We start from the raw sequence: 17,607 nt of genomic DNA, 5'->3' as shown, positions 1-17,607 counted from the left end.
CATCCCCATTTTCTTTCACTCTTTCCTTCCTTCTTCCTTCCTTCCTTCCTTTCTTTTCCATTCATCCTTTCGTCCTTCCTTTCTTCTGTTATCCCCTCTTCCTTCCTTCCTTCCTTCCTTCCTTCCTCCCTCCCTGTCTCTCTCTCATCCCCATTTTCTTTCACTCTTTCCTTCCTTCCTTCTTCCATCCTTTCTTCCTTCCTTTCTTTTCCATTCATCCTTTCGTCCTTCCTTCCTTCCTTCCTTCCTCCCTCCCTCCCTCCCTCCCTCCCTCCCTCCCTGTCTCTCTCTCATCCCCATTTTCTTTCAATCTTTCCTTCCTTCTTACATCCTTTCTTCCTTCCTTCCTTTCTTTTCCATTCATCCTTTCGTCCTTCCTTCCTTCCTTCCTTCCTCCCTCCCTCCCTCCCTCCCTGTCTCTCTCTCATCCCCATTTTCTTTCACTCTTTCCTTCCTTCTTACATCCTTTCTTCCTTCCTTCCTTCCTTCCTTTCTTTTCCATTCATCCTTTCGTCCTTCCTTTCTTCTGTTATCCCCTCTTCCTTCCTTCCTTCCTTCCTTCCTCCCTCCCTGTCTCTCTCTCATCCCCATTTTCTTTCACTCTTTCCTTCCTTCCTTCTTCCATCCTTTCTTCCTTCCTTTCTTTTCCATTCATCCTTTCGTCCTTCCTTCCTTCCTTCCTCCCTCCCTCCCTCCCTCCCTGTCTCTCTCTCATCCCCATTTTCTTTCACTCTTTCCTTACATCCATCCTTTCTTCCTTCCTTCCTTCCAGAGACAGACGTGCTCTGACTGCGTGTTAAATAAAGTTTTGTGGTGTTGAATGAAGGTTGGGTGCCGTGTCAGAGGTAAACATGTGACTGCTGAGCTTCATCGGGACTCCATGTTTGATCTGTGGGGGGGTTGAAACCACGTTCGTGTAGTGAGGACCATCCTGCCTCCGCTGTGTCCTCACCGCCTGCTTTAAATGTTTTTGTGTCTCCTTTGCATGTCTGATGTTTCGCCGCCGTCCTCAGTCGACCTCTTCCTCATGTACTCTGTGGTCAAACGGCTCGGGGGCTACAAAAAGGTGAGTCACTTCAGTTTATTTCAGTTTCTCTAAAATAGTAAGAGCTGCTGATTTGCTGCATAAAGACGGGAAGCTGCACGACTCGTTATTAAAGACTCGTTTATGATACTTTTCAGGTTTTCTGTGAGAGACGAAGGTTTAAATAAAGAGTTTGAACATGTTTCAGCTCAGTTTGTTTCACGTGAGATTAAATCGAACCTGTGAGGACGGCACATCTGAGTGTGACTGTGTGTTTGGTTTAATCCAGGAGGATGAGGTCAGATTATAAATCAGCCTGCAGGGATTTATTTTAAAGTGAAATCATGAAGTTTTTGTGCTAATCCTCGTTAGCTCTGTTTCTGAGAAAACTGCAAACACTGATTTTAGTCTGCTGACGGCAGGCCGCTCGCTCGAGGCGTTTCATCAGGTTTGTGTTTTATAGCTTATTTAGAGGAGGCGCACGCGCCCTGGGACTCGAGGCCGAGCGGTCTTTCCTGTCCGACTGCTTTAAATTCCCCTGTGGGGTGGATGCACTGACGGTGCTTCATGGTGTAAATTGATCAGACATGATCCGACCTTTGGTTCAGTTTCTGCGGCCGCTCCCTCAATAAAGTGAAACTGAAACCGGCGACACTGAAGCTCACGCTAACAAGTGCCAGAGCTCAGGATCAGATCATCTCTGCAGATATTTGGATTTGAAGTCACATCAGTTTTTATTCGTCTATCACCAAAAAAGTGTTTTAAAACATTTTTGCATTGATTTTTATAATTAACACGTTATGGGGCTGCATGTCTGTGGAAGAGAGCCAGAGATTAATAATAACAATGATTACATGCAGAGAGGTGTATAAACACACAGTGACCGCAGAAGAAACACCCAGTGCTTCATGGGAATCCCCCAGCAGCCTACGTCTACTGCAGCATAACTAAGGGAGGATTCAGGGTCACCTGGTCCAGCCCTAACTATATGCTTTAGCAAAAAGGAAAGTTTGAAGCCTAATCTTGAAAGTAGAGATAGTGTCTGTCTCCTGAATCCAAACTGGAAGCTGGTTCCACAGAAGAGTCTTTGTAGATGAAACCACTGCCAACAAAATTAAAAGTATAAATCAGTCGTCACCCTTTCCAAATGGTTGAGGATGTAGTTACACGTGTCTAAACAGTAGGGGGCACTAAAACTGATGTAAACCAGGATTTAGGTCAAGTTTTCCTCTCAAAGTCGACTCTGATACTTCGACTCTGAGGAGGCGGAGGCGGCTCGACCTCTTCCAGGATCAAAAGGCAGCTGACGGAGACTCCCAGGTATTCAGCCTGCAGTGGGGTGAAGACCTTAGAGTTGGTGCATGGTCTCCACTGCAGGCTGAATACCTGGGAGTCTCCAGTTGAACTATCATGAACCGGTCACCACAGTCCTTTGAGGGTTACTCCTCGTTATCTGACTTTCTGCTTGTTTTCGTGCGGCAGGTGACGACAGACCGTCTGTGGAAAGTGGTTTACAACGAGCTGGGCGGATGCCCCGGCAGCACCAGCGCTGCGACCTGCACCAGGAGACACTACGAGAGGTGAGACAGACATCATCTCTGACTGCGCTCACCGAGCGTTTCAGACCGTTTTACACTCAAAAGTGAGCAAAGGGAAGTGACGAGCGTCTGTAAGCAGAGAGGAAAACCAGCCAGTGGGCTTCGTACCTTCATCCAGCAGAGGTCAGCGCTGGATGAAGCGGTCATTAGTGTTAGAGAGCAGGAAACCTCCCTGTACCTGAGTAGACCATGTGCACAGGCATTACGCCATATTCTGGCTCTGTAATATCCTGACAGATGTAGTGGAAATACTGAAAAATAAACCCTTGACCTTTGACCTGTGACTAAAAGGGTCCACATGCTAAAGTTCAGGTTTCTGTGTCTCAGGCTGATGCTTCCTTATGAAGAACACCTCAGAGCGGGCGGAGCAGAGTTTAAAGTCCCAGAATCCCCGGTGGTGCCGAAGCCCAGAGGCATCAGAGGCAGGAGACCGCATCCCAGAGGCAAAAAGCCGGGACCCAGACCCCGGGAGAGGAAGGTGGCCACACCACCTGCTGCTGCTGCTGCTTCTCCCACCATACGTGATGACGTGAGTTTACAGCTTTGTTTTCATCTGTTACTAACACTGCTGAACGCTGATGCTCCATAACAGATGGTCGGGTGATGCTGTGATGGGGGGACGCTGACACTGCCGCCTAGGGGTGGGCGGTAGAAACGGTATAAACGATATAAATTTATACCGCTCTACCGCGATAGCGCATGTTGATGGTGTCATCAAGCTGCCCCTGTGTTGGTCGAAAGCATCGCAGCTGCAAACAACATCATCTGCAAATTATGGCGGGCGACAGTCACAGCAAAGAGATGAAGCACTTTTGGAATATGGGGGAAGCCAAAAACTGCACTTCCTCCACTTCCGTAACATTGATTCATTAATGCTGAATTCTCTGGCAGCTGCTCTGTTCCCATGTTGTTGCAGTACATTAATGACTAACCTGTGGATGGATGATCTCAGTTGTTCTCCTGACTGAAGTTTGGTCCGTTTACAGCATCCTGCCATGCGACTGTATTTGTCTCTAACAATCAGGAACCCTCACGTTAATATTATCGAGTGTAAACAAAGTTAGCGTTCATCCTCCAGCTTCACTGTGTTTATGTTATGCTAACATAGCTGTGTCGCTAGCCACCACGTAGCACATCATTATACACCAGCTAGCCCGACTTCAGTAACCCTGCAATCGTCACTGCTTTAATTGGCTTAGTTGGTTCACCTTCAGCCTCTCTTGCCTCTGAACAGGTCCCAAACCCGAACGGCACCATGGTGGCAAAGAGAGGTAGAGGCCGGCCGCCGGGCACGCGAAACAAGGCCACGGTGCTCGCTCAGGCAAAGCTGCTGGCGCTGCAGCAGGCGAAGGTCAAAGGCAGCGCGGTGGAGATGACGCAGCAACAGCTTCCAGCCGTGGGCCGCGGAGGAACTGCCGCCAGCGGCGTGCACAGGGTAACGACCACGAAACACTCGTACACGCCTGTGAGGAGGTTTGATTTGACTGCATGTGATTCATTTCCTTCTCTGCTCCCTGCAGCCGGCCATCCTGCCCATCACCATGCCCCTCACCCCGGACCTCGCCCCCCTCGCCGGCCCCTTCATCTCTTTCCAGCCCAAACCGAAGGAGGTGAAGACGGAGCGAGGGGAGTCTGTGGTTCCCGCCACGGGCGTGCTCCTCTCCGCGCTGCCGCGCCACTTCATCGGAGGCTCTCTGAGCGGCTTCAGCCCCATCAAAGGCTTGTGTCCTTCGGACGTGTTCAGGAGCCGGCTGGGCCTGCAGAGGGGCCCCGAGAGCCCTGCCCTGACGCCCCAGGACCCGAGCCAGCACCATCCAACCATCTACACCCCCCAGCCGAAGAGTGGGAGCCCAGACACCCCTCACCCGAGCGGGGAGCAGCCACAGCCCCACCCCCTCCAGCAGCACCACACCCATTGCTCAGGGTGTAACATGGACGAGGGGGGGCCGAGAGGAGGCGGGCGAGAGGCTAGAACCCGGCCCCCCATGCCCCCCCTCCGAGTCCTTCCCGTGAACCTTGACTGCAGCGTTCAGGTGTGTCAGCTGATGAGGACTCGTTGCTTGGGCCCGTCTCAGCTGCAGATGTTCACGCGGTGCCTGTCCGAGGCTCTCTCCCAGGACCTGAACGCCAAGCCCACCCCTCCCCCCGAGCAGGCGCTGCCCCTCAACCTCAGCAAACGGTTCACGCCGAAGAGACCCGCCGCGGAAGGGCCGGAGCCGAGCCGGGCCGTCGTCAATGGGAACGCCGACCAGCTGCCGGCCAAGAGAGTGAGGACCGGCTTCACAGAGCCAGCTGAGGAAACACGCTCCAGCTCCGCAGGAAGTGCGGCAGGAGGAGCGGCGGTGGTGGGAGGAGGAGGGCAGGTAGAGGTGGAGATGAAGAACCAGGATGAACCCGCAGATCTGAGCTCGCCCAGCAGGATCAGGGCCTTCCTGCTCGGCCTGCCGCCCTTCAAAGTCAAACTGGAGGAGGATCTGAATGGCGTGCGGTTTGGGAAGTTCGTCCCTAAAGTCGAGAGCGGAGAGGATCCGCTAAAAGATGTGAAGAAGGAGGATGAGGAGGAGGTGGCAGTAGAAAAGATGGCGATGGAAGGGAGAGACTGCGGAGACTGCTCCAGCCGCGGCGCCGCCAACGCTGACACGCAGTGTTTTTAACCCGCTCCGCTCTGATTTGTTGGAAGATGCCCTATCACGTCAGCGCCTGAACCCACGGGAGCGCGGAGCTTTCGTTTCTCCATCTTCACCAACTCTTCCTCTTCGCGTTTTAGTTTTTTTCCACTCACGTCGTCGGACGAACTCTGCGGAGGAACGACGGCTCATGACAATCACGCATCTCACCGGAGACGAGACACGGACTCGGACACACACTGCCATAACCTCCATAACACTACGATTAACTCCGTCGTCAGAGATCCACAAAGTTAGAATCAGTGTCCATCTATGGGTGATGCTATGCATCGGGACTTCATTAACTAGCATTAAGAGTGTACTGTAGTTTGTAGCTTTTAAATTGTACTCTACGTCTGTAGAGACAGAGTTATTTTCTGATAAGGTGTTTAGATGTTACGTGAGCAAAAGAAAAAAGAAGCAGCTCCTCTCAGTCTTCACGTTATAGCTCGTTAAGTGAAGCGTTTATAGTCCTGTTCGTTAGCTCTAATGATGTAAACTTTTTCACACACGTGCCTTAAATCGGCCTGCGAGCTGCTTCGTCGCCGGCTTCAAACACATTCTCTTAAAGAGATACCTTGATGTTGGACCTGCTTCCCTCAGCTCTCTTGTAGGGCTGCTTCCAGGCCTGAGAAAAATTGGCGTTTCAATGTTTCTCCGAGTTCGTTAAGCTCGTAACGATTGCGCGGACCCTCCACCTCACTGGTTTCCTTATAAAACCCTCAGCAGCTACGATGGCGCCCTCATCACTACCAGCCTTCACATTAGAGCTCGTACCAAACTCGTAGCCCAAGCATTCAGACTACCTCAGGTTCTTTTATAGTTTCTCGCCTGCTTCATATGTTCAAGGGGAGTATCCCAGCATGCATTAGGGTAGGAGGCCAGTCCATAAACGCACATAGATGGATGCCAAGCATGTGGAGTTAAACCGAGGCTCATCAGACATTATTAAAACGCGTCTTCTCCCCAACTCCTACAAACTGGATTTGTTAGGAACTACTTTTAGTGGCGGATTGATCCGTATATAGGGGTGTTTAGGGCAGCGTGATATTGACACCTGCACTTTCTGAAACATTGACTGAGGTGAGATCAGAAAGTTCCAGCGCAGCTGCTCGGGAGACAGGCACCGGCTGACCTCCAGCGTTGATTTTTCAGCTTCTTTTTAATTTCTCAAAGTGGACAAACTCAGACGGAGGGATCTGAGGGAGGGGTTCAGGAGGTGAGCAAAGATTATCAATCACCTGGTGCAGGTGAGGGATAAATTCACGGTTTACAACTTGATGAATGTGGAGAACATGACGGACCTCACCTGCTGAGCCTGTCAGGAACTCTGGAGTCTTCGTCTGGTTCGTAGAGCGAACGCTCGCCATCCGTGATGGTCAGAGTGCGACTCCGTAGCTCCAACTCTGGACCTCTCAGAGAAGAGGATCTTTAATGTGAAACCAGGTTTCCGGTCCTTTGACGGGCCAATATCTGGGACTTTCTGATCACCTCGTCGCGGTTTCCTGTGGCTTCACGCGCGCTCGAGTCGTCTCCATCCAGACCTCATTACATCTCGTTTTGAGAGCAGCGAGACTATTCTGCACCGCTCTCCGATGCGACAGTCGTGGACTTTAAGTGTCGGACCTGTTAGTTCGGTTTCTGTTTGATTCAGTCGTGTTTAGGAAAAAGCTCCACCAAAGACTGCGAAACGGATCCTTCATCACTTCATCATCATCATCCTGTCATTTAAAGTGCGTACATAAAACCCAACAAACATCAAGGTATCCCTTTAAGTCGCCTTTTCCTGTTTGTTTTCTGCCACAGACGTTGGTTCAGATTTGCACACCTACTGTACACACTCGCTTTTCCTCGTTTCCTTTCTTCCTATCCGAGTAGTCGAATCAACTACGACACCGAAATTAAGTGGTGCTGTTTGCTTAGTTTTGTTGCCATATTATTGTTGTTATTATTGTTGTTGTTGTTGTTCTTTTCATCGCCATCACGCGTCGAGAGGAAAAGTTCCTCGTAGCCGACCTAATTTTCCTGAGAATTTTAAGAAAGTATATTTTAATTAAAAGAAACCGTGGCTTGTTTATGAAAATATGTGCAGGATTTTTTCCTCCTGATTTATTCGACTGTTGGCTTCATGTGAGGCAAATCGTTTGTGAATGAGTACGCGAGTAGAGATGTATACACTCAGTCGGTCGTAGCTGGGCAGACGCACCAAAGTACTCGACCGGGACTTTTCCGTAACCTCTGTCGGAGTTTTAGGACTTCAGGATTTTCTTCTTCACTCGTGGGGAAAATGAGCAGTAACCAGGAGACGATGGTGAATACCGGTAAATACAAAGTCATATTCCCCTTCATGCAGTAACAACAGTGAGAACAGGGTAACTACTGTACATAATGGCTCTGCTTCTTCCTGTCAGTACACCTTTATTTATTGTAGGTGAGGCGCTTCAGAGGGAATGAGTTCATACAACCTCCAAACGTTTTCAAAAAACGCATGTACTCTCGGTTTTATCGTCCTGCAGACGCAGCGTCTTTTCAGGCTTTACACTCGATTTTACACAAGAAATGTGACAGAAGTGGTTGTGTGAAAGTTTTCCACCTGCACCTTTAGCTTTTGGCGAGCTGTACCGCTTACTTTAACGCACAACTTAGGACTTTATCAAAGGGGGACCGATTCTGCTCATTTCCAGCTCTTTATTTTTATTCTTCAACTCTACCAGAGCAGCTTTGCATGACTCATAGCTCAAAATAATCCTTATTTTTATTAAACTGGGCTTTAACTTTATCGTATGTCTAAAACAAGCTGTTTTAGCTCCAGTGTCTTTAAGGAAAGCCTGCTTTCCTCTGATTGTCCAACTGCTGTAAGCCTCCTGAGGGGCAGCAGCCAGTAAAGCCTACAGTAGAGTAGCATGTGTGCAGATGACCCCTTAAAAGCACCCCAGGAGTAACCCATGAAGACGAGGTCACATTTCAAAACTAACAAAATGACTGGGTTTGCATCAAATGTTAGCGAGGGTGGTCTTTGCATGTTCAGATATTCTTGGAAGAACCCGGAAGCTTTCAATGATTTTCAATCCACGTCTTTATCGATTAATACTGAGGTGCTAGAACTTGTCACTAAGGGTACCTTCGCTGCCAAAAAGCAGGTGTTTGAAGCGCAGTTAACTTCACAAAACTTTCTTCTTCTTCACAAAATCGCTTCACTCGCCATTATGTCATCCTGACCTTTGAATCAACCCGTCTTCCTCTGTCGTAGGACCTCGTTCACTTTGATTCACCTCAGCTTCTCACTGGGCGCCTCCCAGTCAAACCATAACTCCACTGGACCAGTTTTCTCTTTAATCTCTTAAATCTGTTTTTATTTTTAGCTGCATTTATTGTTGACGAAGCAAAGTCGGGTGAAGGGAGGTCTTGTAGTTTAGAGCTGGAGAATCAGGTGAAACCAGTGTGAGACTGGGTTTTCTCCTGGTTATTTAAACTGAGTTTGTTAAAGTTTCTTTAGGTATAATTTCAGTCTTTTTTTTCTTTTCCCATTTGATCTTAAATTTTCCAATGTTTACATTTTGTTATGCATGTTCAGCAGATCTTATATCCAGTGTTTTGCACACTACTCCAGCATCAAGACTCAAACGGCACTGCTCATTTCTGTAAAGTTCTTCAAATTTAAGTGCCTGATACTTTGGATTGGAGTTGATACTTGCAGGCGAATGAGCTCATTAGCCTTCACAACATTGACTTGAACAACGGCTCCTGCAGTCGGATGGCGTTTCTTTGACCTGTTGGGTGAAATGAGGTAAAGCCGCGGTGTTGGAGGCAGGACGCTCGCTCAGCTCCGTCTGTTGGAGTAAACTGGACCTAACGAGGACACCGAGTAGCTGGATGGACATTCATGAAGAAAAATGATCAAATCTTTTTTAAAAGGTGCTGCACGCCACATTTTAACATCTGAAGTTGCTGCATCAATGTGACTGTTAAAAAGAGAGAAACCTTTCCTCTGGCTTCTATATCAGTGTCAAAAAATTAGCTACATGTCAGATACTCCTAAAGACGACTATTTTAATCAATTCTGTATTTTTGAATAAAGTGTTTCAAAAAAATATTAGAAATTTTTTAAACTGAGTTAGAATTCAGCAGATTTAAAAAACTGGGACGTTGTTGTTTCTACTTATGTGATTTTCTTTATTTCCTGCTGCACATCTCCTGCTCCAGGAGAAGATCAAAGTTTCAAATGTTGGACTCGGTCTACGTTCAAGTCCTCCTGGCTCTGTATGACATCACAGAGAGGGGATTTCCCTTGTATGGTCCTCTTTGGCAGAGAAATTAAATGTTTCCAGGTGTTAAAAATGCTGCTTGTGGCACCTTTAAAAACTCTTGGATGTTACACACTGACGAATGTCTCACTCACATCTGCCTGTGATCTCCTTTTTAAATCACCTGACACATTTTTTTTTTGGGGGGGGGGGTTCATGGTTTTTGTCCCGTTTTGTTTGTTTTTCCCATGGAAACGAACCCTGGATCAGCAGAAGCATCTCGTGTTTTTTTTTTTTCTCTACAAACTGAGTTGAACTTTTGGTCTCAGTCAACCGAAGAGAACAAACGCTTCCCCGAGATGTTTGATTTGAACTGCAGGAGTTTGTTTATAAACCCTCTCGATTGATTATGTTAAACAGAACTTCCTTTTTGTTTCTGTAAACAGCTAGCAGTGTCAGGTACCATTCCATTTTAACACTGTATATTTATAATAAAAGTAATCTGTTAATAATTCCTTTATAATGTTTCCTCCAGTATTCACGATGTTCCTTCACTTGAGGACGGTGTTCAGATGGAAAAGTCTCGATGTCACGAAAATTTGTATGAGATGATATTCAAATATTTGAGTGAGAATTTGAAAAGAAAACAAGAATTTTTATGGCAGTAAAGTAGATATCTCAGAATAAACTATAGTGTTTTACAGGCAAAAAAGTTTGTCACAGTGGACGTTAACATTTCAGCCACTGCTGTGTCGGGTTTATGGAGCCAGAAGTGACCATATTTGGAAGAGAGGGTGGAGTCTTGTGTTATCAGCTAATGCTAGTTGACCTTTTACACCAAACACACCAAACTAAGGTTTCGGTCACAGAGGCACAGAGACGGGTTAGTTGCCATCTGATAGCCACAGCTTCACGGTATTTGCCCCGAAAGCCTTGTGATTTCTTTGGTTGCTAGAAGATTGGCCGTAGTTTGCATGAAACGGGGAGACTTCTTTGAAAACACTATGTGGTGAGCTGTGGAGAAAGTCGAACAAAAGCCAATGCAAACCAGAACCGGAGACCTTTCACCTTCAAAGTAAAAGTTCTTTTACTGCTGCAAACAGTTTCAAAAGTAAGCTTCCATAGCAGCCAGCGTTTCACTCATGAAAGAAGACGATGTTAACAAGTAGAAATATATGAAGTTGGAATTATTATTATTATTATTATTATTATTATTATTATTATTATTATTATTGTGTCCTGCTGGTAAAGCTTCCAGGCTGCCTTTCCTCATAGTAGCCATCCCTCAACGCAGTATCAGGGATTGTAACAGCTAGTCCTTTCATTAAATCAGAATTTTATTTTATTTTTTTAATCAAGCTTTCAAAATACTTTGAGTTACAAGTTGTGTGGGTTATTTTTAGAACAAAGTTTTCCTCTTAAATGACGCTGGAAGTTGGATTTGAAGAATTTTGGAAATTGTCTTTTATGAAAACACAAAATGTGACTAAAGTAACAAAAGAGATCTTCTATAAAAGCAGTAATGTTACAGACAGCCTGTCCTGTCCTGCTCAGCAGTACAAATATTAAGTCATTTGTTTCCATAAGCAAAATAAGAATTAACTGTTTAAAATAATCTTTTGATTGTGACATTATTCTTATTTTATATCAGATGTAAACTTGATTATAAAAAGGTATTTTTAACGATATTTGTAGATAAGCAAATATTTCCCCGTGTATACTGTTAGCGTGAACCACTCTCAGCCAGGGGTTAGCATTTACAGATGGTTGCTAACTGGTCTCTAAATCTGTAACTCTGGACATTTTTTTTTTTGTCTGTTTGGGGTTTTTTTTGTTTTTAAATAAACTTTTGTTAAAAATAGTAAATTTAATGGCAGATTATTTAACATCACAAGTGTAGGTGTAATAATAATAGAAATGATGTAAGAATTTTTTGTATCCTTGTACATATTATATATACTAATAACACTTAGTGTCGTCGTCGTCGTCCCCCCCCCTCCCCATAATATGGATATCTACAGGGTGGGCCATTTATATGGATACACCGTAATAACATGGGAATGGTTGGTGATATTAAAGTCCTGTTTGTGGCACATTAGTATATGTGAGGGGGCAAACTCCTCAAGATGGGTGGTGACCATGGTGGCCATTTAGAAGTCGGCCATCTTGGATACAACGTTTGTTTTTTCAATAGGAAGAGGGCCATGTGACACATCAAACTTATTGGTAATGTCACAAGAAAAACGATGTGCTTGGTTTCAACGTAACTTTATTCTTTCATGAGTTATTTACAAGTTTCTGACCACTTCTAAAATGTGTTCAATGTGCTGCCCATTGTCAATGCAACCCTCTTCTCCCACTCTTCACACACTGATAGCAACACCGCAGGAGAAATGCCAGCACAGGCATCCAGTATCCGTAGTTTCAGGTGCTGCACATCTCGTATCTTCACACCATAGACAATTGCCTTCAGATGACCCCAAAGATAAAAGTCTAAGGGGGTCAGATCGGGAGACCTTGGGGGCCATTCAACTGGCCCACGACGACCAATCCACTTTCCAGGAAACTGTTCATCTAGGAATGCTCGGACCTGGCACCCATAATGTGGTGGTGCACCATCTTGCTGGAAAAACTCAGGGAACGTGCCAGCTTCAGTGCATAAAGAGGGAAACACATCATCATGTAGCAATTTCAAATATCCAGTGGCCTTGAGGTTTCCATTGATGAAGAATGGACCCACTATCGTTGTGCCCCATATACCACACCAAACCATCACTTTTGTTGTTCCAACAGTCTTGGAGGGATCCATCCAATGTGGGTTAGTGTCAGACCAATAGCGGTGGTTTTGTTTGTTAACTTCACCATTCACATAAAAGTTTGCCTCATCACTGAACAAAATCTTCTGCGTGAACTGAGGGTCCTGTTCCAATTTTTGTTTTGCCCATTCTGCAAATTCTGTGCGCCGATCTGGGTCGTCCTCGTTGAGATGCTGCAGTAGCTGGAGTTTGTAAGGGTGCCATTTGTGAGTAGCTAATATCTGCCGAAGGGATGTTCGACTAATGCCGCTCTCCAGTGACATGCGGCGAGTGCTACGCTGTGGGCTCTTGCTGAATGAAGCTAGGACAGCCACTGATGTTTCTTCATTAGTGACAGTTTTCTTGCTTCCACATTTTGGCAAATCCAACACTGAACCAGTTTCACGAAACTTAGCAAGCAGTTTGCTAACTGTAGCATGGGAGATGGGTGGTCTCGTAGGGTGTCTTGCATTGAAATCTGCTGCAATGACCCGGTTACTGCGTTCACCAGATATCAACACGATTTCGATCCGCTCCTCACGTGTTAAACTCTTCGACATGTCAATGGCTGTGAACAAAGAGAAACTTGTAAATAACTCATGAAAGAATAAACTTACGTTGAAACCAAGCACACCATTGTTTTTCTTGTGACATCACCAATAAGTTTGATGTGTCACATGACCTTCCTATTGAAAAAACAAAAGTTGTATCCAAGATGGCCGACTTCTAAATGGTGGTCACCACCCATCTTGAGGAGTTTGCCCCCTCACATATACTAATGTGCCACAAACAGGACTTTAATATCACCAACCATTCCCATGTTATTACGGTGTATCCATATAAATGACCCACCCTGCACATATATGATTGGAAAAATTATGTTGACTTGATTTTTGGATGTTAATGATGAATGATGATGAAAACTCTTCAGCATCATTTTGATTTTTGCTCTTCTTTTTTGACCAAATTCCTGCTTTTTAAAGTTGAACAGAAACAATAATGACCTCCAGATTTTCTTCTAAACCTTGTGATTCCTCAATCCGACCACTAGATGGAGCCAGAGACCTGGAAGAATTGAGTCCCGTGTGGAAGCTTTTATTATGGAGAGCAGAAACACTGACCAGTTTTCTCGAGTCATCTTTTTGCTCTCATGTTAGCTTCTCTGTGTAATTTGTTGTCATGTAAAAATGTAATTAAGATTACAATTATTTAATTGTTATTTATTTAATCATGATTAAATTAAACATTCTTTAAAAAATATCCTCCAGATAGTTTTGAGTCTAAATTTAAAGTAAAATATTTGCCCTCAGATTTTTATTGCCAGCTTTATGCCTAATGAAACGCAGGTCCTTGTGTTGTGAGTGATTAGACAGAGTTGTGTCCCCACAACAGTAGTAATACAAGAACACACACACACACACACATTCCTCTGCTGCTGGACTTTTAAACTCACCGTGTTTTAAAAAAAAAGAAGAAAAAAAAAGAAAAGGCATCCTGAGAGCAAACACTCAAACCGAAGAGGAAATGAACACATTCCTGAGTCTGCTGCAGGAGCACTGTTACTCACAGTGTGTGTGCGCGCTGTTTACAGAGGTCTGTAGATGAAGACATGCAGGTTTGACCTTTGACACCAATGACCTAACTCATGGAGGTGATGTCACAATGAGATGAATTTTAAGGAGGGTGATGTAGTTCAATTAAACCAAAGCTAAGTGTGTTAATTGACACTGATGTTTAAATTAACACAAATAATAACAACACTGTCAGATGTTTCAGCATTAATGCAAACACTGAGACTCGAATCAGTGACTGTGTTTTGTTACACCAGTCATATAATAACATCAACCTCTCATCTGACATAGTTTTTCAAATTATAATAACTTAAAAAGAAAACTGTGAAACTAATGAAAACCAACGTGAAACATGCAGACTAGTTTATTCTTTGCTAACGTGTCCATCGGGAACCCTGAATTCACATAATTGTGTAGTCTTCGCCATCTTTATTGAAATTGTAATGTTATATATTTGGCTTGTTTGTGCTGCAGCCTCTCTGAGATCACTTTTCAGCTGTTACTGTTAATTAGCTATAAGCTTACTGACCAGGCTAGCTCGTGTTAGCTGATAACTCAAATACGGTCACAGGCAGGAGCTTTAAAACAATGGTGACTTCAAGGTGGGAACCATCCATTTTTACATACAGTCAATAGTTTCGAAATATAGTTGTTTTTTTCTTCTCTCTCCTTGGAAAGAACTGGAAATGTTTGCCGGCCTCAGCTTGTAAATCTGTGCTCAGATTCAAACTCTGGCTCCTTTTTGGGAATAAAAAATGTAGTTTTAGTTTGAATGATGAGCTGAGAGTCTGATTCAAATATCAGCATTTCTATTCACCTTATGAGGAAATGTATTTTTCTGTGTCATGTATCTAAAACAGCTGAAAGTTTAGATTCAGCCACTTCATTTTGAACATTTGAGCCTCTGTGAGACGTTTGTGTTCCTGCAGACTTTGTGTATTTCGATGTCTTTCGGTCTCTGCTCTGGATTACAGAACTCACCGTGGGGCTCCGTCTCATTGGTTTGGTATGCGAGTTGTGTTTTTCCTGCAGACTTTTAACCCCTTGAGACTCATAAATATTTCTTTCTGAAGTCTCCAGTCTTTGTCTGCACTCAACTGTAAAAATAAAACCCAGACAGGAGAAAGAAATCTAATAATCTCAATGAAAACACAGCTTCAGCAGCAAAGACAGAAAAGTCTGACACTGAGAATGTGCAGAACAAGAACGGCTTTTCGGAAGCAACGGTCCGAGTGCAGATTATCGTCTGACAAAAACAAACTAAACGAGATGTTTTATTGATCAGAGGTTCCTTTTGTTCGTCACGACTCCCTGAAACTGAAATGGAGGATGTCACAAAGAGACTCACGATGTGACTGAAACATGTAAAAACGAATCTACAGTTCCTAAATAATATCTGAAACACTGACAGCACCACAGGATGTGCTTTAGGACCTTTTGATTGATCCACCAGTGAAAACACAACTCAGAGTTATCTTATGTCTCTTATCTTATGTTTCCAGTCCGTTAAACACATTTATAAACTCAACAGTAAAGCTGATTTGGTCACATTTAGTCATAAAAACATTGTTTATACTGCATCACAGTGGGGAGGGAGGCAGCTGCAGAACATATCCTCCTGAGAGTTGGTGCAATAAAAGAGTTCACTATCAAATCGGTTCTTTTACTTGGACGTTTCTGAGGGAAACCGAGGCAGCTCGGAGGTGTAACAGGGCCTCCTCCACGCTGGACATGCTTGAAACGCCTCACCTGTAGGAGGCACCCTAGTCAGATGTTACCGCGGCTGGATGTGGAGGAGCAGCATCTCCGTTTCAGAGCTCAGTGAGAATTACCTCTGTGTAATAAAATCGAATGGCACAGCGAAGAGGCACGAAGCCAAGAAACAGCTGAAACCTGTGATTAGAAAGTAAGCCGGCCCCCAAACTAATATCAGCTGACTGAGGCGGACTGATGGCCGATAAAACCTTTTCACCATCAGTTTGTCGCACAGGTAAAAGCAAAGAAATCTCCCAAAACCTTCACAACCTCGCCGCTCTGAACCTTACTGACGACACGCCTGGACGTGCTCATCACGACATTTCTGACAGAGGAGTCAGAAGAGTGAAGGGTCGCTTGCAGGGAGCTTCACAAAGAGCAAGAAAAAGCACGTTTGCCTCGCTTAAAGCCAACGAACTCCTGGGAGGATCCGTCACACGAGGATGTCATTGTTCACCGTGTTTGAAGGCGAGACCATACTGCCCATCAGGCCCCAACAGTGGAGTCTGGAGGTGGGAACATTGTGGTGTGAGGCTGATTTTCAGCACACAGCCAAGGAAAATAAAGCTGCTGCAGCGGCCCACTCAATCACCGAAGGAATCTGTGGAAAAAAGCAAAAGTCCGAGTTCACAGAAGTCAAACTTTCACATTCATCTGGAAGAATGGGATAAAAATCCCACCAGAGCAACGCCTGTGCTAGTTTCTCCAGGACCACGGGATACTGAAGGAGTCCAGTTAGGAAATGAACATCTTTAACTGGGTTTAAACTTCAGCTTCTCCTTTTTTGTCCCTTTTTCAGGTCACGTGATGTTTCGTGTATGAACGAGACGGGCCCAAAAAACGATTAATGCCTCGTGATGTGAGATCTTCAGGCTTTTCCTTTAAAGCTCTGTGAAGGTGCTCTCACACATGCTGGTTTAAAGCTCGTGGTCACGGCGTTCAGAGCTGATCTGCAGCTCGTTTCACCCCCACACAGTTTTTTATTGCTCTAATCTGTTTCAACATCCCGACGCCTCTTTACTTGGACGGAAACATTCGGAGCGTCTGATCTTCATAATTTCTCTTCCTGCTGTGATAAACATCTTTCATTTCAGAAGATCCAAACGCGTCGAGTCATCGGAGGATGCAGATTTAGGAGCTTAGAGACAAACTAAATGACAAAGAGTTTGAATTTGTGGAGCTTCTATTTGATCCCATCAGGAAATAAAGGAAAACTAAGAGACGTGACTGATGATGGACAAAAGGGGAGACGCTCTGTCTCACACACAGACCACAGATGGGAAGTGAACCTCTGCTTTTCCTTTGTCTTCCATCTGTCCACGTGTCTGCCTCCTCCTCCAGGCGTCCCGATGTAGATGCTGATCAATGGATCAATCAATACCCGCCGTCACACAGCAGCGAGGTTTGGACAAAGGACCAGAGAAACCTTTTGTTTCCTCCAGTTTTTACTGCAAAGAAACAGCAACGAATCCACCGATTTATCCCATTTATCTGCTGGAAACTACAAAATAAGAGCGTGTGAGATTGAACCAAACATCCTGTGTGTGCGTGAACGTCACAGATTCCTACTTTTTCTGTTCCTGCGTCTTATTTTCTTTCACTGGAACCAAGTGGATATGAGACTCGTTTAAACGAAGGAAAACAGAAAAGACTAAGACTGCTTCTGTGTTGAGCAAAAACTGAACTTCACGAGTCAAAAATGGTGCAAACCTGCACGAATCGTGAGTTTAAATACGAAACCCTGAGTGTGAGAGAGCGGTCGCTGTTTAATCCCAGCCGTGAGGTCATTATTTTCAGTACTGACAAAGGTGGAGCTTCTGTCTTAAATGTCAGAGTGAAAACATCAAGCTCATTTTGGAGGATTTCATCTTTGACGGTTGTAAGGAAGAGGACTCCCTTACTGCATTTATTTATATTATATTATCTGTATAGCACCTTAGAGCACACCTTTCAC

General features: G+C 44.9%; 1 protein-coding gene across 1 annotated transcript in view; it reads left to right on the top strand.

Annotated features, from left to right (window-relative positions):
• The window catches only part of LOC146379667 (uncharacterized), a 49,491-nt gene extending 38,510 nt beyond the window's left edge, over positions 1 to 10,981 (top strand). Inside the window, exons 8-12 of the mRNA XM_084940988.1 lie at positions 1,014 to 1,066; positions 2,507 to 2,604; positions 2,950 to 3,151; positions 3,857 to 4,057; positions 4,143 to 10,981. Of these exons, the coding sequence (XP_084797114.1) occupies positions 1,014 to 1,066; positions 2,507 to 2,604; positions 2,950 to 3,151; positions 3,857 to 4,057; positions 4,143 to 5,276 (1,688 nt within the window). The 3' untranslated portion in view covers positions 5,277 to 10,981. The remainder of the gene's footprint in view (positions 1 to 1,013; positions 1,067 to 2,506; positions 2,605 to 2,949; positions 3,152 to 3,856; positions 4,058 to 4,142) is intronic.
• Positions 10,982 to 17,607: the final 6,626 nt, after the last annotated feature.

This window comes from Perissodus microlepis, chromosome 10 (genome assembly GCF_051167445.1).
Source record: "Perissodus microlepis isolate ML-2025 ecotype Zambia chromosome 10, ASM5116744v1, whole genome shotgun sequence".
Classification (NCBI taxonomy): Eukaryota; Metazoa; Chordata; class Actinopteri; order Cichliformes; family Cichlidae; genus Perissodus; species Perissodus microlepis.
The sequence above is the reverse complement of the archived record's forward strand: the minus strand, read 5'-3'. Positions and strand labels throughout refer to the sequence as shown.